We start from the raw sequence: 23,262 nt of genomic DNA, 5'->3' as shown, positions 1-23,262 counted from the left end.
GGCAGGGCCCTGGAGGCTGCTGTGTGACCAGCACAGATAGGACTAAGGCACTATCCTCCCCAGCCTGTCCTCTCCAGCTCACCATCCAGCACAGAGATGAGCAGCAGAGTCCCCTGTCCTGCCATTCCAATGCCACTCAGAAGGGCTGCTACCAGCCCACCTCAGTTTATTTCAAGCATTTTGAATTAAACGAACATTAAGGACAGAGATTACAATTTAAGGGGCCACCATATGGTGCCCCCAGGGGCCCTGGGGAAGCGTGTCCCAGCATGGATCCTCCCACGGAGGAAATGAGGCTGAAGCAATGTGGCCACCAGCTGTCCCCTGGCAGCCACCCTGGCTGCCTGCTGACCCACAGCTGTGGTGGCACAGGAGCAAGAAAAATCATGCAGCAAAGTTCTGACTCCTGGATCGACGTGGGGATGCAGACAGTGAGCTGGGGGGAGTCCTGGATGCTCCCCTCTGCTTTCAATCCAAGGGCAGACATTTGTAACAGCAGCTGCAACCCGAAAAATAACATTTTAGGATCACACCCAGAACAATAGAACACGATGAATTTTGGCCAACAGCCACTAACACACCCTTGATGTAATACTAAAGTCACACATGGCAAGGTACTCCATTATGAAATCTTACATAATCATCTTTCATTAAATTATTTTCTAGTGTCGTTCTCTGCTTATGATTTTGTTTTCCTCTTCATGTTTGCCTCATTCATGAATTAGCTTTCCACATCAGTTTTCTGTAGGACAATTTAATAATTTCAGCATGTTTTAAGAGCTTTTAATAAAGAAAATAAATTAATATTAATAAAATACCATGAAAAGTAAAAAATTGGCAGAGGTGATACAAATCAATGCTTTGCTGTATTTTCAGGGAGGACAAAAATGGATCATTTCCTATCTAAATAACTATTTCCAATGATCATTAGAAGTGTTGATAACATCTGTCTATAATTGTGTAACTATAAAAATTGCTCTGCTTTTTTTTCTTTCATTAGGAGAAGGAACAGGTAACGACACTGAACTTGAAAATATCTCGACTGGATTATTTTGTGATGATAATAATAACAATAATAATAATAATAATAATAATTTTCCTTTGAGCAGGAGCTATTGTCCAGTCAACAATTGTTCAGTGATCTCTTGAAACCTTTATTTCATGCTGTTGTTTGGTGAAGTTGGCATGTGAGTTTACCAGAAGCTTCCTGTCTCACATACAGATGCCATTATACTTCATTCTTTCGATAAACCTCATTTGGAGAATGTGAAAACTATTAAAATCAGAAGGTGAATCCTTGTTTTGCCATGCAGTCCAGGAAATTCTGACAGCCTCAGCATCCTCCCATGAGCAGCCCAGGTGCCCTTTGGTCTTGCTATAAACCTGAGTTGGGCAGGAGGACAGTCCCATGCCTGCTTCATGAGCCTCTCAGATGTAACTGGTGTGTGCATGAACACCATTGATGTGCATGAAGCCATCAGCAATCTCTCCAGGAATGTGCAGGCTGACTGATAAAAATGCAGGTTGCACATTTCCAGACAGATGGCCACACTATTCAGAAGTGTCCTGGAACCTCTGGGGGTGTCACAGCACCTTGGAAGCCCCAGGGAAAATCACACACAGTCCTTCAGGACAATGCTGTCTTTAGCAGCAGAGCCACTCCCTGCCGGCAGAACATCTCCAGCCAGTCTGCTGGAGACTGACAAGTACTTGCTTTCCAAGCACTAAACTGCTGCAGACTAAAGGCACCCTAGGAAAAATGCCTTTTGAAACAACTGATCAGTTTTTCACTTTGCCCTTTATTTTCCTGGAGGTCAGCTGCTGTTGCTGATGTTGTTGCCTCATGAAGGAAGCCTAATCTGCTTAGTAGTGTAGAACTGACTTGCAAAACTCAAATTTCCAACATGGTATGTGCCAATAAAGATTCCACAAGAGGCTCCTGTAGAGACTTGCCTTTAGCAATGTGTCAGCAACAATTGCTTTATCCCTTGGGACACCGGAAGCAGCACTATCCAGCTACTCCCAGATGGATTTCATGATTGCAAAAGTGATAATATTTTCAGACTTTTTTTCTAGATGTGAAAACCAGTACTATAATTTTGCTTCTTTTATACATCCCAGCCTATCTAGAGGCAAAGCATATGTCAAGGAACTTGCAGGGCAGCAGCACAAAGGTAGATGCTGAGCACTGCCAGTGCCCTGCAATGTCACCAGCTCTTGAAGCTGAAGAGTTTCGTTAATTTTCAGTCCTCCAGCAAGCTGATACCAACCCTGTGTTTGTTTTTCTGGGCAAGAACTAACCAAAACCATGAAAAGTTAGGCTTCTTCACAGCATCTTTATGAGATGAGAGATGGCTACCTCCCTTCCTACTCTGTGCTACAGACAAAGTGAGAGAAAAATCACATTAGCCACAAGTGTCATTTTTAATGGAATGGGGGAAGCCAGGGAAGAAGGTGGACAGTACAGTGGGGATCCAGATGAGGCTGTATTTTGGAAACAGATGGCATCTTCAGGTTTTTCTGATGGAGGTGAGGTGTAGTTTGAGAGGCACATTTTCACTGGAAATTGTGCCTTAAACATTAATCACTTGAGCTCTGTGCAACATGCAGGACAGAAGCACTTGTGCTGCCAAGAGGTGAAAACCCCCAGGATTTACTTTCTGGGTTTTTTTGGCGAGGAACAGGGGAGCAGAGCACAGCCCATCAGCCGTGTCTGTCCCGTGTCCCGCTGCCCGCCCCGTGTGCCCCGGAGCCAGCGGCAGGAGGACTGAGGTTGGCTGGAGAGATCAGCCGGTGTCACACGGTGGGAGGACCCAGCAGCATCGAGTTAAATTTTAACTTTGATGTGTATTTCCCAAGGGAGGGATGCCTGTGACGTTAAAGGGAAAACATTTCAACACTTTGTGCATTTAAAAGCCAGGGAATGCCCTCACACGGAGCAGCACATGAAGCACTCAAACCTGAGCACAGAATCAATGAGGCTGGAAAAGAACTCTGATACCATCGAGCCCAGCCCGACCCCACCACGTCAGCCGGACCACGGCACCGAGTGCCACGTCCACTCTTTCTTAAACACCTCCAGGGACGGTGACTCCCCCAGCCTCCTGGGCAGCCCATTTCACTGCCTAACCGCGGTTTCTGAAAAGAAATTCTTCTCAGAATTCTGAGCAGAAACACGCCTCTTCTGAGAAGAAATTCCTCCGAAGATTCAAAATTCTTCCTAACGCACAAACTGCTATGGGCCCGTGCTTGCTGCCCGCCCCGCGCGGTTCTGAGGGGCAATCCGAGCTCTCCCTCACCGCTGACCTTTAATGACCTTTCATGACATTTCGGCTCCGCCGCCCAGCAGGGGGCGCTGCCCGGGCCGCCGCAGCGCAGGCCCGCGCATGCGCAGGGCGCGGGGACGCAGGACGAGCGGCGGTCGCGGCCGAGGCGGCGGCTGAAGGAGAGCCGCGGACGGGCCCTGCGGCAAGCGCTGCCCTCCCTTCCCGCTCCATGCGCAAGATGCTGCTGGCCGCGCTCTCCCGATTGCTGCAGGGCCCGGCGGCCGCCGGGAGGACGGTGAGTGTGGCCGCCGAGCGCGGCCGGTGCCGGCCCGTTCGGGAGTGGTGCGGGGTAGGAGGGGCGCGCGGGGGCAGCCCCAGAACAGCCTGGGAGAGACGGCGGGGGCTGCCCGGGAACGTGGCTCCAGCGGCAAGGGAGAAAAACTGATGAAAAATTAAATAAATAAAAAAACCCTGGGTTTTTCATTCCCCGTCTCTGCCTGACGATCCCAAGTGACAGTAAAATGGTCGTCGCGTATAGGAGCTCGCTTTTTAAGCCCTTAATGGCGCAGGGCTTTGATCGATGTTGTTCCTACACTCTTGGACTGCCCAGGTCAGGTCCCTCAGAGGGATCTGCTCGGCCCGAGTGTGACCGAACTGCTTCACCTCCCTTTGCTCAGCCAACAGCCCCTTTCAACTTCTGCATGAATTTTGTTTTAAAGTTTGTTATTTTTTTGTTATTAGTGTGAGTCACTTGTTGTATTTTATCTTTGCTGTGTGAAAAATCCTGCTTTTACCACTTCATGCTGCTTATTCCACTGTAATGACTGTGGCCATGAGGATAAATTAACCCTGCTGAAAAAACCTTGTTGGCAAGGCCAGAGTTAAAAGGTACTTTTAGGTAACTGGAAATCAGGTTCCTTTTTGCCATAGGGAGCAGATATATTGCTGCTTCCCCGTTCTGAGGCAGATCTCTCACCCAGGCATTCACTGCTTGTGGATCACTGGATCCATCAGAAAAACACAGGGCAGAAAATCTACTGGAATTTCTCGTTATCTGTCTTTGGGCTGCATATCTAGGAGTGTTTTCTACTTCACAAATAGAATCTCTAGATGAAATTCTGCAAATATGGGTGCCTAAAATTTGTCCCTTACCACAGGTACTTGGCCTGCTCTGGATATGCTGTGTTCTCCTGGAATGCCAAAGTAAACCTGGTTCAGATATTTCAATAACTGCTTACCAAATATGTAAATATTTGTCTTTAATTGTTCCTATGCCTCTAGTGAAGGCATAAATTACCAAATAAATAGAGGTAGACTTAATCCATAAAGCAGTATCTCATATATGCTTTGAGCATTCTCCAGAGTGTACAGATGGATTTCCATGTATAGAAACTACCACTTGCAGTGTTCTGTTCTGGCTGGATAATAATTTGCTGACTTCTCCTCCCCTCATCATTTGATACAGCTACTTACTCTTCTTCATTTTTTTCCTTCCAAATGCTGCTAACCTAGGGAGCCGTTAGTGAGGTAAGGCCTCAGTCAGTCTGGTCTAGGTGTACCTTTGATAGGTGTACTGCCCACAAATCAGGGCTTTTGTCCAGACTCCTCAGTGTGCTTTTATGTCCTCTTCAGGGCAGGGAGTTTACCCAGGTGGGCTAAAGAGATCCTTCCCAACCCTGGCCATTCTGTGATACTGTGAATCCAAACTGTGGATTTACTCCAGCTCTAGAAGTAAAATAGCTTTTCTTCACTGATAATACTGATGTATTGTGGTAAATAGTGTAGAAGCTGTGTTTAAATTAAAACTTCTAAATATTTAGTCTGATAACAGGGCAGGGTGAATGGGGGCAGTGTTACTGATAAATCTGATCAATATGCAACAGAGGAGGTAACCAGCATGGGCTGAGAATTTTCTCCCAAGCTTCACACGTGTCAGTCAGAACTTTTTTGGAGATGGTGACCTGAACATTCTCAAAATTTTGGTGGAATCTACCTTCAGCTAAATGTGTGAGGATTCCCTGGCTGAAGGAGCTGCTGAAGATTTTGTGTGACTTAATCAGCAGTACAGTCTTGCCAGTAAAGATGTAGTGTTCCTTATGCTGTGGCCACAGAGCATGCATGGACACGGGCCCATCCTGCCTGATGCTGCAGTGAAACTTGCTAAAGTAATCTAAAATCACCACCATTCACTGGTCAATACCCTGTGTTCCTTCTTTAAAAGGGAGCACTAATGTACTTTTAAACATCTTTCCCATCTCTCCCCTACCATGCCACCCTTTCTATTGTTCTGTGTTTCTATCCTCAGGCACCTTCTGTGTTTCCACATAATTTTTAGAGTAGTGGCCATGCTGTTACTGAAATGATTCCCTCTCTCCATTGTTATGGCTTTGAATTCCCCCAGTTTCTCTTCCTATTAAAAAGAAAAAGTGAGAGCAGTTTATATTTCAGATATCTGCTGGATTCCTTTTGTTTGGTTGGTTCTGGATTGTTTTTTGGGGTTTTTTTCTGTTCTATCTTGTCAAAATTCCAGTCAGCACAGAGAGTCAGCAAAGTCTGCATTGGCTGTCTCTCCTTATATTGTCAGCCTGGCATGTGAAGGGATAAACAATTATTTTTGTGGTTTTGAAACTCTTCATTGTCAAAAGTTTTGAAATTTACTGGGTTTATTTTAGATAATCAAAAGTATTACCAGTTTAAATTCTCTTTTTCTAAACTTAATTTTAAATAATGGGTTTTAAAGGACTTTGGCATACAGAATAAAAGTTCCCAGGTCTTATGGTATATACTGCTGCTGTGTCTTATTTATAAATTATCTCAGTTTGGGAGTACTCTTAGAAATTACTTGAAAAGAATACTCTTAGAAATTACTTGCAAAGTCACATACTTTACTTGATAATTACATTTAAACTTTGCTCATGCTTTGGTTTTGTCTTTCTTTTAAGGCCTCTCGAGTGATGGTGGCATCACGTAACTACGGAGACTTCGCAAGTGAAGCTAAGTTTGAGATTAAGGTGAAGAAGAACACTTAGTACTGGCATTCTTTGTAAGCATTTGTTAGAGATCTTAACCTGATGGACTGGTCCCCATCTCTCTTTCAGTTAGAAAATGTGGTTTGAATTTCCAGAACCAAACCCCTCACTATCTGACCTGATTACTAAGTGCAGCTGGAAGCATTGTGTTGGCAGTGTGTGGTAATGTTACTTGTTTCTTAAGAATGTGAAGTTGTGATTTTTTGCAGCTGTTATATTACAATGCAGCTGTGAGAGCAGTGTTAGAAAGAAACTAAAGAACCTTTTCTGTTCTGTTCTGTTGTTTCCTTAATGCTTTTCAAACAATTAGGTGTTTGCAGTCTATCCCTAAGATGCAGCTGGTTGAAGTCTGTGTGGCTTTTTGAGGAAAAAATATGGCATCCTTTCAATGTTTGACTTGGTGCTGCTCAGAAAATGTGTGTTATATTCTGTCAGCTTTCCACTGCGGCTGGGTCTTAGGAAGAAGTGATGTTTCTATTGGCAGTAGCTTCTGGGCTGGTGTTTCATTCAGGAGTTGATGCAGGAAAATCTGAAAGAAATAATTTGTGTTGTTTTCTACCCTCTCCCTGTTTGGCTGTGCTGTGAAGCATGAAAATTGTTCAGGTGGAAGGGAAGGAATATATGTTTATATGAAAATTCTTTTTTGAGTAAATACAAGGTTTAATATTTGATCTTGTGTTGATAACAAGACTCCAGAGTTTCTGTTGTTCTGTGAACTTTGAAGCAGAGTTGTCTTGAGTAGTGTGCCCAGGTGTTATATCCAGTTCATCTAGGTGTCAGTGGATTTGCTCTGGAGTGACTTTTGATTTGATAGAAGCTGCCTTTAACCTATATAAAAGTATTTTGGCCATTTAATCTGCACTGACAGAGTAATTTATTTAGTCTCTTCCACTGAACTTACTGTTTATTTATCACAGAGGTAGCAGAGGTGAGGGCCAGTCTTAGGGCCAGATCTTACAAACTGTTTAACAGAGGAAACTCCTGATCTTTCTTTTCACTAAGCCTCTGTAGCTCTTACCTAGTATTTAGTGTGCAACAACCATGGAAATGTGCTTTTTGCCATATTTCTGGAGGACTTGAGTTCATCTTCTGCTTCGAGGAATAATGAGGCTTTATTTTCTGAGTAGAAATCTGTCTTTATTAAAAATAAGGGTTTTATTTCCCTGAATTTTGAAACAGTGCACAGTTGTCCTGACCCGTTACACTCTGAATTTGAAAATGGCAGATCATTGAAAAATGAAGTACTATTCCTAAGTAGGATGAATGGTTTTGAGGGAATGATGACTTGTTTGACTGCAGCAATGTGACCTGCACCACCTGGAGGCAGGCCCGCCCACCACGGCGGTGATGACGCGGGAGGAGGGGCTGCAGTACTACAAGACCATGCAGACCATCCGCCGCATGGAGCTCAAGTCTGACCAGCTCTACAAGCAGAAGATCATTCGTGGCTTCTGCCACTTATATGATGGTCAGGTAAGAGCTCTGGGCCAGGAGGTTTTGTCTTAGCTTATTTAATGTAGGGATTTTAATAGAGTGGAGAATGTAGAACTGGTTTATCTATGTGCATTGTGAGAGAAGGAGAGGGACGAGAGGAGGGAGGAGGAGAGACACAAAGACAGGGAAGGACACAGTGCAGCTGAAGATCAGTGAGGAATGAGCACATTTGAAGGCCTGTATTTTCCCCCTCAAGTTTCATTGATGGCTCTTGTTTCTGTATCTCCTGGATCATGTGCCCACTGAAAAACAACAGCCAGGAGAACCTATCCTCATGCTAACATTCTCCATCTGCAAAGCAGGCACAGGGTTGGCCCTACTAGCAGCGTCCACCTGAACCCACGGCTCCAACCACCTACACAACTTCCACCTCCTACAATGCTAAAAATTATCCCCCCAACTGCAATACTCCTCCCCTTTACCCTCCTCTCCTCATGCAAACACCTGTGAACTAACATTACATTATACAGCCTACTAATCACCACCATTGGCCTCCAATGACTTACACCAACATGCTACCCAAACAAAGGCCTAACCCCCTGAACATCCATTGACCAAATCTCCTCCCCTCTGCTAGTCCTTCATGGACTTACTGAAACTTTGCTGTCTGTCCATTATCCCCTGATGTTTTTGAATTGTGGTGGTTGAGATACTTCACTGGGGGAGGAAATTCTTCAGATTTCTGCAGATTCTGGTTCCTCTCCCATGTCATGCCTTTGCTAGTCCATCAGGTTGGAATGTAGAGCCCAAGGCTGTTGTAGCTCCAGGCCTGTTACCAACCCTTGGGATTTAAGTCAGTGTCCTGTATCTGTGCTCTTCCTGTGACCTGCCAGTATTTGGTGTGTGTGGGATCATCAGTGTGCCACTGTGGGAGCTGTGTATTTTTCTTCCTTGCTGACCTTGCCTGCTGTGTGTGACAGGAGGCTTGCTGTGTGGGGATTGAGGCTGCCATAAAGCCCACAGACCATGTGATAACGGCGTACAGAGCCCACGGCTTCACCTACACCCGGGGGGTGCCTGTCCGGGAGATCCTCGCTGAACTCACAGGTTTGTGCTCTGCACAGTGAGCTCACATCTGCTGGGCTTGTGCCAGAATGCTTCTCTCAAATTCAAAGTGATGTCAGTGCACAAAGTGTACTGGGCCTTCAGAAGCAGTTTAGTGACATAGCAGAATGGATCAATTGTTTCAGTTCTATGAATCAGTGATTTTTACTGTAAAAATTAGTAAATAAGGAATATTTAAGTGCTGGTACTTCTAAAGAACATATTAATAAGATTTTTCTGGATACCATATGCTATATTCTTTGTGCTGCAGCAGATTTGAACTTACTGATGGTAGGCATCTGTTCTCAGTGGGACAGGGCATTATCCTCTCTAGGAGAAAGACCTAGATTTTCAGAATTATGCTCATGAAGGCTTAGGAAGACTGGTAAACTTTGCTTGTAATGATAAACTGATTTGGGAAAATTTGACTGTAACAAGAATATTAAGTGATCATCAAGACAGAGATTTTGCAGAAAGGAGAGATGGCTGTCCACAGTAGGGTTAATGATGGAGCAGGGAAGAGAGGATAGCCTGATGAACTCTTATGAGATCTGTGAACAGATCCAAGGAGGTTGAAGGCCTTTATGCATCACTGGTATAATAAAGACTTGATCTGAGAATCTTCATGCTTGAAATGTTAGTATAGGAAAGCCTGTTTGGGAGTTAGACAGGTGGTATGATTTTGTAAATAACAATTGTTTATGCTAAGAATGCATATCTGTAATGTGCACAAAAACCCAGAATCCAGTGGTGACTGATTGGCCAAGTGTCACTGGATACTGGTAAGTCAGAAAATAAATGGGAAGATTGTAATGACTGAAGCCAACTATGGCTGTGAAGATACAAATATGAGTCATAATGTAGTGGGTTTTTTTTACATTTCATGACAACTTTCTTTAACATTATACTTGACTTTATTGGGGCTCTTTCAATTGGGAAGGAATGGCTGTGGTAAAGAGACAGTTATTCCAGAAAATGACACTGGGGAAAGTTCTTAGAGCTGCTGCTAGAGCCATTCTTGCAAAGAAGGATCTTGACTACAAATGCCAAACTAAAGGACAGCATGAGTTACAATGACAGAATTAAAAAATCTTTGAAGGAGAAGGAAGCAGTCACCCAAAATAAAACCAGTAGATAAGATCCTAGAGGAAACAAGCTATAGAAAAGGACTTTTCAGGAGAATTGACAATTACATGAGAGTTTGTGTTCTAAGAAAAGTAGAAAATGTAGCAAAAAGTAATATTGGTTAATAAGGAATTATTAAATACATTCTAAAATACAAGAAGGGAGTGTACAAAAAGTGGAGGGAGCTTGATAAAAGTAAATTATACAGCCTACTTATTCATAAAACTATTTTTCTTAAAATAAGACTTTTTTTTCCTTTGGTCTTAGCTGGCAAAATCTGTAACAGCTCCCACAAAACCAATTATACAATTCATAAACATAGGAAAGGTATGAGAAATATCAATAATAAAAATGATCCACTGCAAAGTAAGAAAGAGAAGTACAAATTTCAGAAAGAGACTCATTTCTAAAATAAACATGCAGGCTAATGTAAGAAAACCAACCAGACAAGCTGTGCTTATTAGAAATAAAATACAATCTTCTATGAATGGCAACAAGACAGATAAGAATAGGAAAGGGAATGGGCTGATGAGAAATTCTGTGTTCTTAGATGGGCTCATTTAAATAGGGTTTGTTGTAAGGCTTCATGGATCACTTGTTATCTTCAAACTACCTTGAATAAAGCTGGGCTGGGTGACTAATGTTTATATTGGGGTGGAATGGGGAGCTGGTAGTAGTTGGGGTTTTTTTTAGTGTCCTTTTGGTAATTTTTACATGAGGTTATTGTCAAAGGGAAGACAAGTCTAAATTATTGCAAGTAATTTGGAACATTATTCTTAACTTTTCTTGCAGAAGCTGAAAGTAATTATATACTTCTTGCAGATTAAGATATGGGACCTTGTTGTCTATTAAAAAACACCTCATATTTATCTGAAAGTGCTTTTGTATAGTAGGACACTGAAACTTCTGTTTGGTTTTGAAATTTCTTAATCTCATCCATATTTCCACAGTTACGCTTTCGTTATTGCTCTCTCTTTTCCCTCCTTATTTGTTTTCTGAGATGTTTAACTGTAAACTTGATTGAGAGAGGCCCTCATGTCCTAACTCCGCACAGATCATGGCCTTAGTGTTAGGAACTTACCTTTAGGAACTGAATTAGATGTTTCTATTTGTATATTATTTTTTCTTCAAAACAGAAGTTGCTTATTATTCACATTTCAGGTCGAAAAGGAGGATGTGCAAAGGGAAAAGGAGGATCAATGCATATGTATACCAAAAACTTCTATGGAGGCAATGGTATTGTTGGTGCTCAGGTACATACATTACTTCTGTTTTAAAGCACAAGCTCAATTAACTCGTGTCCTGTTGCCTCTCAGTGTTTCCTCTCAGTTTTTATGGTGTGTGAGCTTGTATGCAGATACCATTGCTCTGAGGCTGGTATGTCTTATTCTGGTGTTCTCACTGTTTTGTAAACTGTAGAAAAATAGTTCAAATTGAGAATACCATTCATATTTATATATTTTAATAACATTTGTAGCAAAGGGAAGCGGGTGGGTAACAGCTTGTTTATTGAGCAGGTCTCTAATAGCCTAAATGTCTCCTTCAAGATCTCAGGCTTCCTATCTTCAACTCCTTTAAATGTTGTTCTAAAATGTTTTGTCCTGTACTCTGACAGGTTCCTCTTGGAGCTGGGATTGCTCTGGCCTGTAAATACTTTGCTAAAAATGAAATCTGCGTGGCCTTGTATGGGGATGGTGCAGCCAATCAGGTAAAGCAGTGTGGCTGGGGGAATCCATTTTCCTTCTGTGCTCTGTGAGCTCTGCCTTTACTCCAAGGGGTGGAAGAGCACATTTTGCCCTCCCTGTGCACCTGCAACCCAGGCAGTGTTGATGAATTCCCTGGAGGTGGCCAGGCATGTTGCAGATTTTGGACATGGCCACTCTTATTTGAGTTGTCTTAGGTGTTTGAGCAGGGATGTGTTCCAACAGCTGTGTAGTCCTCAAAGGGGTGATTCAGGTGAACAGTTTGGAAGTTAATTGCTAGGTGCTCTTTATACATTAGGAATGTTCCATGTGCCTGCAGTGTTTTATCATATTTTGGACCTGTGTAAACATCTGTCCTTCCCCACCCCTGTTTTGAGTTTGGCCCTTGTAGCTGTAGTGAAGGGAAAGGTTTTTGGCTCCTTCTGTTCTGGAGCACAGTGAGTGAATGAGGCTAATGGTTAATTATGTGAATGGCACACGAATCTTGAGAGGAGGGGTTTCCAGTTACTCTTTACCCTCTTTCCAGTTGTGCACAGCTCACCTAAGTGTGGCACCCTGAACTGTCTGTGCTGTAAGGAGAGCTCTGAAGGATGGCAGTGAAGATGACAGTGCTGCTGGATAGGGAGAGATGTGTAAATCATGTTTCTGAAGACTGAGAAGAGGACAGAGCAATCTGGCAGAGCCAGTTACTATTGCTATTCCAGCCAGGATATTCCAGCCAGACTCTTCATGTTATCAGCTGAGACAATAAGTCAGATAAGCAGTTGGTGATTTGTGTGTACCACTGAAAGATTCACACTTTCAAAGCACAGGTGGAGATCTCAGTTCATGGTTTTCCCTGAATTTGACTCAGAGCAATCAAGGCTGACTGCAGTCAAACTTAACTTTGCTATAGCAGCATCCTGCCAGGTAAATCAATTGTCAAGTATTTTTTATGACTGTTGCTGAAATACCCGAGTTAAGTTAAAGTGGAAGGTTTTGTGGTACCCTAACACAGATACTGATTCAGGCTTAAAAATTAACTTCTGTAAACTACTGGTTGAGATGAAAATTACCTTATATAATGTAGCTTCTCTTTTATTCCTTCTGACCTGTAGCAAATGGCTGGTTTCAGATCACTTTTAGCATTACAATTTTAGACCTCTGCAACTGAAGGATTTTCAGTAGAGCCTAATGCTTGAAGGCTGAGCTCCCTGATGAGATGTAATTTAATTTTCTTTCAGGGCCAGATATTTGAAACCTACAACATGGCTGCCTTATGGAAGTTGCCTTGTATTTTTGTCTGTGAGAACAATCGGTATGGAATGGGAACATCAGTTGAAAGAGCTGCAGCCAGCACTGACTACTACAAAAGAGGATACTTCATTCCAGGTCTCAGGGTGAGTACAGCTGTTTTTTGAGGGGGAATGTGTGTGCACATACCTACACAAAACATACATAGGTATGTAGTTTATTTCTGCATATATTTACTTGAAGCTGAATTCTGTTCCACTTGTGGAAATATGAGATTGGAAGTTTGGAGGCTGGGATTTTTTTGCCTTACTGTGTCTTTTCTCATTACCAGGTGGACGGCATGGATGTGCTCTGTGTCCGAGAAGCAGTAAAGTTTGCAGCTGAGTACTGCAGATCTGGAAAAGTAAGTCTGTAATTGGCATTGCTTCTCCATGGGTGGAATTCTTGCAAGCTATTGCTGCATAAGTAGTTCCTCAATTTGTATTAACCAAACACTTATTATTTATACTGTCAGTTTTTCCCATTTCTACCACAGTTACTTTCTGTTGTGAAAGGTGTTATGACTGTCAGGCAGTTGTGATCTCTGTGTTTAGTTAGGGGAAGCATCAAGGAAGGTGACAGTCATTCTATATTTACAAGAAATGGAAAGTGAAATAAAGGTTTTGTGAGTCAATGTTAGTGTCTGTCACCCAAGTACAGTAACACTGGTTTTGAAGATTTTCAATACTTGAAGTAACGAAGGTTCTGTGAGGTAATTGGAAATATTCTGAGTAATGGTGGAAGGAAAGAAATTGTAAAGCTGCTCATGAGAAAATGAAAATAAATGCTTACAATATCAGCACATGCTTTCATTTAAAAAGAATTAGGTTTCATTTTACTGTGTGAAACTATAAGTGCTAATATTATGTAAATTAAACTGAGAAAAACCTATTGAATAAAAATAATTGATCACTGGTGCAGTTCAGCTCAAGCAAACAGTTGCTGCTGTAACAAGTTGGTCACTCATGGTGGCAACACTCAGTATTTCTGTTCATTTCAAGGGTCCTCTTGTGATGGAGTTACAGACATATCGTTACCATGGCCACAGTATGAGTGACCCTGGAATAAGGTACTGTCACATTCTTCCTTCTTTTCACTGAAAATAAATACTGATGGTCAGATTCTAAGAGATTAAACTGTGAAAGTCAGTGTTTAAATCAGATGTCAGATGCATTTAAAGGTTACAATGAAATTGCTATGAGCAGCCTGCTCACTCATCTCCCTGCTCAGCTGCTAATCTGTAGCCATGTCACACACTTGTTTTAATGCAGAAGTAAAAGATGTGGGTTTAGAACAAGCACAAAGTCAGTTAAAGTTCTGTGCTCTCTATTAATGAATTCTGCTTACAGTGTGTCCTAATGAAGGTTTGGTTAATTAGCATCATGCTTTTCTGGGGTTTTAAAAAGATGAAAATCCTGTAAGGTCAAATTACAGGAACAGTTTGGACTCCCCAGACAAGTTGAATGCATCCTAAAAGTACAAACATCCATGTGATCAAGCTGCATGTGTCAGCATGAAGTAGAGGTGTATCCCAGCTCTTCACTGGAAACTTGCAGTGGCTTGGAAGCATGTGGATGTCATGCAGCCCCCTCCATAGGGGGGAAGGGTTAGGAGGAAATAAGGCCCTTCAGGATAACTGTCTCAGGCTGGGTTTGCCCCCCTTGAGTCTGGAGCTCTTCTGCTCAGTTGGTCTTTACAGATCTCTCTCTGGAGGCCTCTGGCTCTGTGCCATCCTTTGGGTGATCAATGTTCTGTGTTGTCACTGCATCCCTGCCAACTCTTTGGACTCTTTTTCTAGAAGTGAGCTGTGTCCAGACCTCACTCTGCTCCAGGGTTCATGTCTTTGCCTGTCTTGTTCCTAGCTATCGTACTAGAGAAGAAATTCAAGAAGTGAGAAGCAAAAGTGATCCCATTACTTTGCTGAAGGACAGAATGGTCAACAACAACCTTGCTAGCGTTGAAGAACTAAAGGTATGGTTTTAGTTGCTATGTAAGGAAGCCCTTGAGCAGTCACACACTGATGATCTCCAGAAAGCACATCACTGGGCAGCATGCCATGCTTTTCTTTAAAGTTACTTAAGGTTTGCTTTAACATCACTTTTGTAAGTGAAGGTGAAGTTTTGTTGCAGACCAGCTCCTGAAGTTGTCTTCTGCTGGAAAGGCCTTTTGCTTTGGGGTGCTAAGTAAGGCTGGGGGGTGTAATTTGCTAACATATAGAAGTAAAAATTACCTTGCCTTTCTTGACTCTCCAGAAGGGGATGAGTCTTGGAAAGGGAAATGACCAAATGTGAAGAATCCTATGAAGGAGTGAGGAGCTCTCTAACCCTGAGGAGCCCTCCAGGCTCAGTGGGGTCATGTTCCTTGGTCAGTAAGGTACCAGTACTACCCAAAATGATGCAGTTTAGTAGGGAAGGAGTTTTAAAAGGTTTTTGATTTTATATTTCTAGTCATTGTTAACTAATTCTGACTGATATTTTAGGATAGCATTTACATTCAAAATCATGATGCTTTTTCTGAGCTGTCTTCTAATAAGCATGCATTTCTGGTTTAGGAAATTGATGTGGCAGTAAGGAAGGAGATCGAGGAAGCTGCTCAGTTTGCTACCACTGACCCAGAGCCTCCCCTGGAAGAACTGGGTCACCACATCTACTTCAATGAGCCACCCTTTGAAGTGCGTGGCCCAAACCAGTGGATAAAGTACAAGTCTGTCAGCTAAAGGCCTTTTTATTGGTGTAACTTATTCTTATGAATAAGTGAATGCATTTACAGGAACTATATAAACAACTCTTAAGCTTATTTAAGAGCTCTTTCAAAAGAGGAAATGTGTAAGGAAATCCATCTGAGTATGGAATTTCTTAACCGTGCTGAATGTTTCAGAAGAAGCTAAGTTGAAAGTGGTTTATTTAAAGTGCTATATATTTGCTTTACTGACTTTCTTTGGATCGCTGTATGTGTTAAGTACAGTGTAAAAAGAAAAATAAAAATTAAACTTTACCAACCTTTATCTAATGGTCTGTGTTGTTTCATGAACTCTTTCCCGGAAACCCCACCAAAAATACAATTTATGTGCTCTGGTTTTGCTGCAGAAAAGTCAGTAATTGAAAACACAGGCTTTTCTCAGTAGTTCAGTGAGAGTAGCTTTAATACAAAAAGCTGTATAAATCCATCTACAATGAGGTGACATGCTCTAGCATATCCCCTCCCTGCTCAAACCATCAGCCAGCAGAAGTAACACATTTTAAGTTCACAGTTTTCACAGAGCTGAAGCCAATTCAGGTGGGTTTTTTCTCTGCTAATGTTTTGTATTACATCGACAGGCATCGTGTGCTTTAGTCTTGTCATAAATAACTCACATGCATTGACACTGACTTAAAAGCTGTTACTGTTCACTGTGCATTACACTGATGGTCAAACAAGCTACATAACTGTGCAAAACCTGCAAGGCCACTGTACATATAAATATATACATCTAACAGGTTAAGTGCTGGGAATGTATTTCATTTGCTTATTCCCTTTTTGTGTTCTTCCAAAGCATTGACCTGCACTGAGGTCCTGCTGGATGCTTGTCGGTGGTTCAGGATTGCATTCCAGATTCTGCAGCGAACACCCCCCCTGCATGAAGGGAAATGGAGAGCAGTTAACGAGAGCTCCCTCATCTCCACTGCCTTAAAATGAGCAAGAAGTAAAAAACCAAGAAATCCCAAGGCTAGAATGGTTATGACAGTACACTGTTATGGTAATAGCAAAAACTTCCAGGTCTGCCAGGGGTTAACAGAATGATGAGAAAAGGACCTGAATCAATGGGTAGAAAACATAAATTCTTTATGCCTGTTTTTCATATGATTACATATGAATATTTTCATACAATCTCTTCGTGAAGAATGCAAAAAAAGGTCCCAACCTGGATAAATGCCAAAGCAGATAGATGGCTCAAAGCATCCTTCGTGTAGTTGTGTCAGTTGTGAATACTTTTATCAGAAAATCTGAGAGGAAACTGATGGCAGTTACCCCTGAACTGTCACTGGCCTATTTAAATAACAAACCTTTAAAATGTTTTTAACAAAATATGTTAATTAAGCTCTTAACAATGAACTAAAAAGTATTTTCTTACCGCAGCTGAAGATACCACAAGTCATCTTTGGTGATATCATTAAGGACAGCACTTAGTGTGTAATCTTCTTCAGCAAACTAAAAGGCAAATTTATCCATAAATAAATATTCCTTCTTTGAAACCAAACTGCTAATTATAACTAAAATTATAGGGTTTTTTTTAAAATGTGATTTATTTTTACCCTCTTAATGGTATCCAAGTCTGCTCCTTGTTGTTTCAGCCAGTTCATGAGCTCACGGTCTGCATTCTCTCTAAAAGTTGCTGCAGATCGCTGGGGATCTTTTAACAGAAAACAAAGGTTAATAGACCTCAAAACTAGGGCAAAAGTGGTTGTTTTCAGGTAAGCTGAAGCTGTATGATTTTACATCCTTTCAACAAACACATGATCTCATATGTTTTTGTGTAACTGCAGTGTCTCCTCATACCTTTGGGTTTAAGTTTTAATTGAAGCAATTGTAATTCCTGAGTCTTCTGCTCCAAAGATTGTCGTAAGAGGGTCTGATACTCTTTCTCCTTCTGAATGAGATTTTCCATAAGCCTTGTAAAATATAGGAAAGATCAAACACAACCACACTGAGTATAAATCTAACTGAAAAAAAGATAATTTTTAATGAGTACCACAGGACAGAGGCATTTGTGAAGGGTAATGTCGTAAGTAACATCTCTTAATGGCTTAGAGATTTCATTTTGGATGTCTGAGACTCAGGGGTGCCACTTGAAGGCTTTCACCTGCAGAATTTAGTAAATAGCTCATAAATTCTGTTCCTACTGTTTTGCAGCCTCCCTGGGCAGAGTTGCTGCCTTTAATTTACTACTGAACAATGTAACACTGATGTTTTACCAGGGACTTTCTGATCACAGATTTACATCACGTGCATAAAGAAGAATGGGAACTTCAGCTGTTAACAGGCTGGCAGCACCCTACACATGCAACCCATGAGAAACAGAGCAGGGCTCTGCTGAGCTCTGCTGGTGCTAATTAGTGGCCAGCCTGTCCCATGAGCCAGGACAGAGCTGCTGTGGCCTTTCCTTGCAGGAACAGCTTTGAGGCACTGACACCAAGTCAGGGGGCATCCAAGGAGTAGGAAGGAAACCGGCACAGTTACACAAACCTAATTACTTCCCTGTATAAATCCACTGTGACATTCTGCAATTAACAGATTAACTACACAGAAACAAAAGTTGTACTGAATTATGTTCAGCTGCCATACTGTACTGCCAGGTATTCCAAATCCACCTGTGTTCCTGGAAGGCTTTATTGCAAGGCAATAGGTGAGCAGTACTATGGGTAATTATGTACCCATCAGTGTAGCTCTTCAGAGACTGCCTGAACATACACCCAGAGTCTTTACAGGAGATTTACCTTAAGGTGTCGTGTTTAAGTCTGCCCAGCTCCTGGCTGAGCTGCTGCTGAGCCTTGTGTGACACCTCAGAACTGAGGCTGCTGACCCCTGATGTGATGGCAGCGTCCTCAGCCCCGTTCTGTTCAGAGGGTTGGAAATTCTGCTCCACTTCATCAGCGTCCTTGTCCCCACCTTCAGTTTCTGATGCTGGCTCAAAGTGAGTGCGAAGCTCTGGTAAAAGGAATGAGGGGAAGAACAAGATTCTTTTGGTAATTGTGTCTTCAGAGGTTGTGCAGTTTGTTCTTCACTTCTGTGGGTGGGGAAGACTTTGCATAATGTGCTTTATTGCAACACTGAGCAGGGGATGGTGAAGCCTGGTGTGAGCTGGAGCACAGGTTCTCTGGCATTAGTTCTAGAATGAGCAACGCACCAGCAAAGGTAGAACTGTAGGTCATAGTTGTAGTGGGGACAAATATCATGAGATGAGTAGTAAGACAGTCAGTAAAATATGTTAAGGAGAAACCTGAAAGCTTGCATTTTTCCTAAATAGTAAGAGAAAAATAAATAGTGATTTTCCCTAACGCCCTGGGCCAAAGAGGAAGCATTCCTCTTCTCCAGGGAGAATTTCTACCCCCACTTCTCAGAACTTGCTGCAGGTGGCCACCCTTATTACCAAACAACGGCTGTGAGTTTTCTTGTACAAAGTACTAAAAAATGTGGCCAATTTGGCTTTAAAAGCCATGGCAACTTTGGACTGAAAGGGCTCACTGTTACTAAGTCTCTCAGAACATTCCTATACTGGAAGGGGTGCTTAGCATTTTAAACAGTTACAAAACTACCTAAATATTTCCAACTTAACTAATTCCTAGACAGTACTTAGACATTTATCTTCCTGGTGGTTTTCCCTATTGTCCATCTATGGGCCAGAATCATCCTCTTCCTCATACTGATGCACTCCCTTCTACACATCTGCTCCATAGCTCATTAATAATTTTTCAGAACACATAACCAGACCTGTGCAGTGTTAACCATGCTGGATGCCATTAATGTATACAGAATAATTTTCTTTCTTACTAGAAAATCTCCAGCTTGGACCAAATTTAATTTGCCTTTTATTTGGTCATGTGTGGACCACAATGGGGGTGCAGAACCACTGGTTATTTCCCCATTATGTGCTTTTGTACTGCAAGTACAGCATTAATCCTTCAGATCAACACTTCTTTCTCTGCATCACTCTGACCCCATGTCTTTTGATGAGTGGCACATGGGGTGCAGTTAATGGCATGCTGAAAGAGTAAACATCTGAATTGTTCCATTTGCTACAGCTCTTTGATATGCAGAACACCTTTTCTTTTTTAAAAAAAGGATTATTTTCAGCTGCTTTGATTTACCTGGAATAAGAATAGTGACTGCTGCTTGGACTGCACGGCGGATGATGTTATCCATTGCAAACATCCAATGGGGCCTTATCAAGTGATTTCTTAACACTTTGTTCACCTGAAAAAGCAGCAGCAAACACCATTTGCTCACACCTTAGGAAAGAGAATCTTATTTTCCAATAGACATAATAAGCTTTATAAGGTAAAAACTGCATGCAGCACTGAAAACTTCCCACCTTTCAAAATCTAAACAACAGATTTGACAGTTTTAGGCTACAGCTTTCAAACCATTTCAAACCAGACTGCGACATTCAAACTCTTCTACAGTGCAAGGAGGGAGAGGAATGGTGGGGAAGCTGCAAACCCCTGGCATGAGCTTTCTTCAGGAGCAACCTAATGTAGTGGAAGGTGCCTCTGCCCATGCAAGGGGGAGTGGATCTTTAAGATCTCTTCCAACCTAAACCATTCCTCTGCCCCTACACCAGGAAAGGAACTCACTGCATCCTGGAATCCAAACAGCACCAGATGAATCTGATTGATGGAAGTGCTGTCAAAGTCCAAATCCATTTTCAACTTGGATATTGTAGAAGCCATCACTCTCTGCTCAGGAGAGTGTATGAAGTCCCTTAAAATCCCAATAATCTGCTTGATGTGGTCCACTGAAAGTTGCAGTTCTTCAGAGCTCTGGAGAAAAGATAATGAATGTATATCAAATGAATCCCAGAGTCATTAAACATCTCTTTAGTAGCATTAATATTCTTAGGGTTACATAGTTCTTCTGTATATTTCACATTGATGAACTGAATCACAGAAGTTTTGTTTCTGCAAAGTCTCTAGTTTTTATCTTTCCTTAAAAAAAAAAAAAGTAATTTCTGTTTTTAAAAAACCCCTGTAAATCTACTGCTACTGAGGCTGTCACAAAGGGAAGAGGTTCCAAATGATATGTACACATTCCTGCAATGTACTGCAGAGGGCAGCTCTCCTCCATAAAAACAGCAAAATGAGTCACTAAGACACCCCAATTTTTTTAGATACTATCTTTTCTCAATCTCCAGATTTCTCTCTAATCATGCAGATATTTGATTTCCTTAGGAAAAAAGGTATGCTTATATATGCATTTATCCCAAGTCAAAAAAAGGTCTAAAATGACACAGTGATTCACCAGTGTTTATTTTATGATTTTCAGTCCATAACCCCCACAGTTAAAGCGATCCAAATGTCTGTAAGAACAACCTCTGTAATTAAAAGGTAGAGGGGCTAGCACATAAATTATGGAAAATAGATGATTACAGCAGTGCTACAAAACAGCTGGAGAGTGAACCAGGATTTGCTGCTACTAAATAATCCTTCATTGCTGAAAATGCTGGGAGCCCTGATTATTTCTGACTCTGAATTTTAATTGTTTGTAAGGCTATCAGCTGTTTTGCAGTTTAAGCTCAGAGCAGAAATGTATTCCAGTTGCTTCCCCAGCCTGAGTCTGTGGTCTGTAGAGCCCTACAGGAGCCCCTGTGGTGCATTTGCTGTGGAAGGGAGCACAGGGAGCAGCAAACCCTGGGCTGGGCAGAGCTGACCATGGAGCAGCAGGGCTTGACAGCTGAGCCACAAATGCCAACAGCTGGCTGGGGACACCACACCGAGTCAGCATGGTCCCCTTTATGGGAGCACAGTCCAGGTGAAAAAACAGAGCTTTAGTAAGAATAAATGATGGGACAGTGTCACGAACAAGTGTGCTGGAGATTGCCCAAAAATCACTGACAAGGGTATGAGCAAAAGTCACATTCACCAGAGAGGCTCATCACAGGCAGACATTAAGAAGGAAAGGGTGTTACAGGTGTGTGGCAATGTATGGCTGTGCATTAACCATTCTATGATTATTTTCTTGCTCCTCTTCACAGTAAGTAAAACTTCCGACTCAACCTTCCCCTCTTCTGAAAATCTACCTTAGCTTTCTGAAGATTCACATACTGTGATCCTGGCACCTAGTTAACAAATGTTTTCTCAAAAATTGCTAATCAGGTCTCTACCTTTAAAGCAGAATATACCTATTACTATGTGATAGTTTAGCTCCATGTCCTTAAAAGCCAGAAGAAAAGACAACATCAAAACCACCCAACCCATCAACTTCAGCCCTCCAAAATCCCACATCAAATGCCCAAACCTCTCCCTCATATAAACCCAAGCAGCTAAAAGATGGTGTTTGCTACCCATTCACACAATAGCAAACAGCTCACACAGTTACAGGTCTCAGAGATTAAAGATACTCAGAAGGAACAATCCAAACACCTTCACATATTCAATATATCCAAACACCTTCATTTATTTATTTTAAGAAAAGGAATACATCTTGGCACATTATTTTCTCTTTGAGATGGGAAAAGGTGAGCTGAAGTGAAATTACCTGTGCAATACACTCCTGCAAATTGGAAGCCACTTTGTCCTGCTCCTCCTTAAGGATTTTGTAGAGGATGGCTCGGCGCTCGCTGTCCTTGCGCAGCAGGAACAGCCCGGAATCCCTGTCCTCCACGGAGGGAGAGGCGCTCCTGTCCTCCGAGGCCGAGCCCTCGTCAGGGACGCTGTGGCAGCCACCCAGCACAGGCACAAGAGAGACTCAGCATTAGCAAGGCACCAGGACTGCCACAAGGGAGCAAGGACACTTCTGGGGTTAAAAACTCAGTTCAAACTACAGCAGCAGATTGATCAGACTGGTAAATGCTATTTTTGAGACAGATGATGGCTCAGATCCTCTGCTGACTCAAAACCCACATGGCTGATTTCCCCCTGCTAAGAAGCTGGCATTAATGTCAGCTTTGGGGAGGAAAGCTGAAACCACTAATATTTTTCTGGACCCATACTGTAACATACTCATTTGGAAGTATTGCTTTGTACTTTTGGAGGAGCAGAACTGTATTTCTGCTTCCCATTTTGTCATGAGTACATGGAAGGGTCAAATCCTCACTTAACTCCTAAATCCGTATCAACTCAATCAATAAGACCACTGACATTTACTCACAGGAGGAAGAAAAGTGTAAAAGTACATGGAAACCTTAAAGGAGAGGAATGATTGTTCATTATTAAATATAGACAATGTTTACATTAACTGGTAATCTGTCTATGCAACTTCCTGATTAACACATGTGTTTACCTAACCATTATGTGAAAAAATTGCCATCAGGCAAAATAAAATATGAATTACACCCACAGAGTCCCTCATGGGTGTCAAGTGAGAAGCAAATATTTTACCTTAGTAAATGAGAAATGGGATGCTTTGTCTGAATCTCTGAAATGGATCTCTTTGGCCTTTCGAAAAACACCTCATGCTGTACATCAGAGTCTGGTGAAACAGAGCCGTGCTCACTGCTGCTACTGCCAGCCTGCTCCCCATGGATGGGCAGGGGCAGGGATGTGTTCCGAGTATAATCTGGGAACAGACATGGTAAAATGGGTGACAGAACTATGCGCGGGGGCGTGACCGGCCCTGGAATCCGGCTATCTGGTG

At 42.2% G+C, this 23,262-nt stretch overlaps 2 protein-coding genes across 4 annotated transcripts in view; one reads left to right on the top strand and one right to left on the bottom strand.

Annotated features, from left to right (window-relative positions):
• The first annotated feature begins 3,387 nt into the window (after window positions 1-3,387).
• PDHA1 (pyruvate dehydrogenase E1 subunit alpha 1) lies at window positions 3,388-15,937 on the top strand. 2 transcript variants are annotated; one of them, XM_064707627.1, is made up of 12 exons: window positions 3,395-3,561; window positions 4,779-4,793; window positions 6,209-6,277; window positions 7,595-7,768; window positions 8,710-8,836; window positions 11,120-11,211; window positions 11,574-11,666; window positions 12,885-13,040; window positions 13,226-13,297; window positions 13,935-14,002; window positions 14,796-14,904; window positions 15,485-15,937. In XM_064707627.1, the coding sequence occupies exons 1-12, from the start codon at window positions 3,496-3,498 to the stop codon at window positions 15,647-15,649; spliced, it is 1,206 nt and encodes a 401-aa protein (XP_064563697.1). In that variant the 5' UTR covers window positions 3,395-3,495; the 3' UTR covers window positions 15,650-15,937. The 2 variants fall into 2 exon arrangements, with proteins under 2 accessions (XP_064563707.1, XP_064563697.1); XM_064707637.1 differs by lacking the exon at window positions 4,779-4,793 and having other exon boundaries at window positions 3,388-3,561.
• Window positions 15,938-16,066: 129 nt separating this feature from the next.
• MAP3K15 (mitogen-activated protein kinase kinase kinase 15) overlaps window positions 16,067-23,262 on the bottom strand; it is an 81,249-nt gene continuing 74,053 nt past the window's right edge. The window contains exons 21-29 of one of the 2 annotated variants that reach the window (XM_064707148.1): window positions 23,007-23,184; window positions 22,165-22,339; window positions 20,265-20,450; window positions 19,779-19,884; window positions 18,408-18,618; window positions 17,470-17,582; window positions 17,226-17,323; window positions 17,045-17,121; window positions 16,067-16,545 (exon numbers count right to left, since the gene is read on the bottom strand). In XM_064707148.1, the coding sequence (XP_064563218.1) occupies window positions 16,431-16,545; window positions 17,045-17,121; window positions 17,226-17,323; window positions 17,470-17,582; window positions 18,408-18,618; window positions 19,779-19,884; window positions 20,265-20,450; window positions 22,165-22,339; window positions 23,007-23,184 (1,259 nt within the window). In that variant the 3' untranslated portion in view covers window positions 16,067-16,430. The remainder of the gene's footprint in view (window positions 16,546-17,044; window positions 17,122-17,225; window positions 17,324-17,469; window positions 17,583-18,407; window positions 18,619-19,778; window positions 19,885-20,264; window positions 20,451-22,164; window positions 22,340-23,006; window positions 23,185-23,262) is intronic. The other variant, XM_064707206.1, reaches the window with a different exon arrangement.

The sequence above is a fragment of the Zonotrichia leucophrys genome, chromosome 1 (assembly GCF_028769735.1).
Source record: "Zonotrichia leucophrys gambelii isolate GWCS_2022_RI chromosome 1, RI_Zleu_2.0, whole genome shotgun sequence".
Taxonomy (NCBI): Eukaryota; Metazoa; Chordata; class Aves; order Passeriformes; family Passerellidae; genus Zonotrichia; species Zonotrichia leucophrys.
Note: the sequence above shows the minus strand (reverse complement) of the source record. Positions and strands in the feature narration are given on the sequence as shown.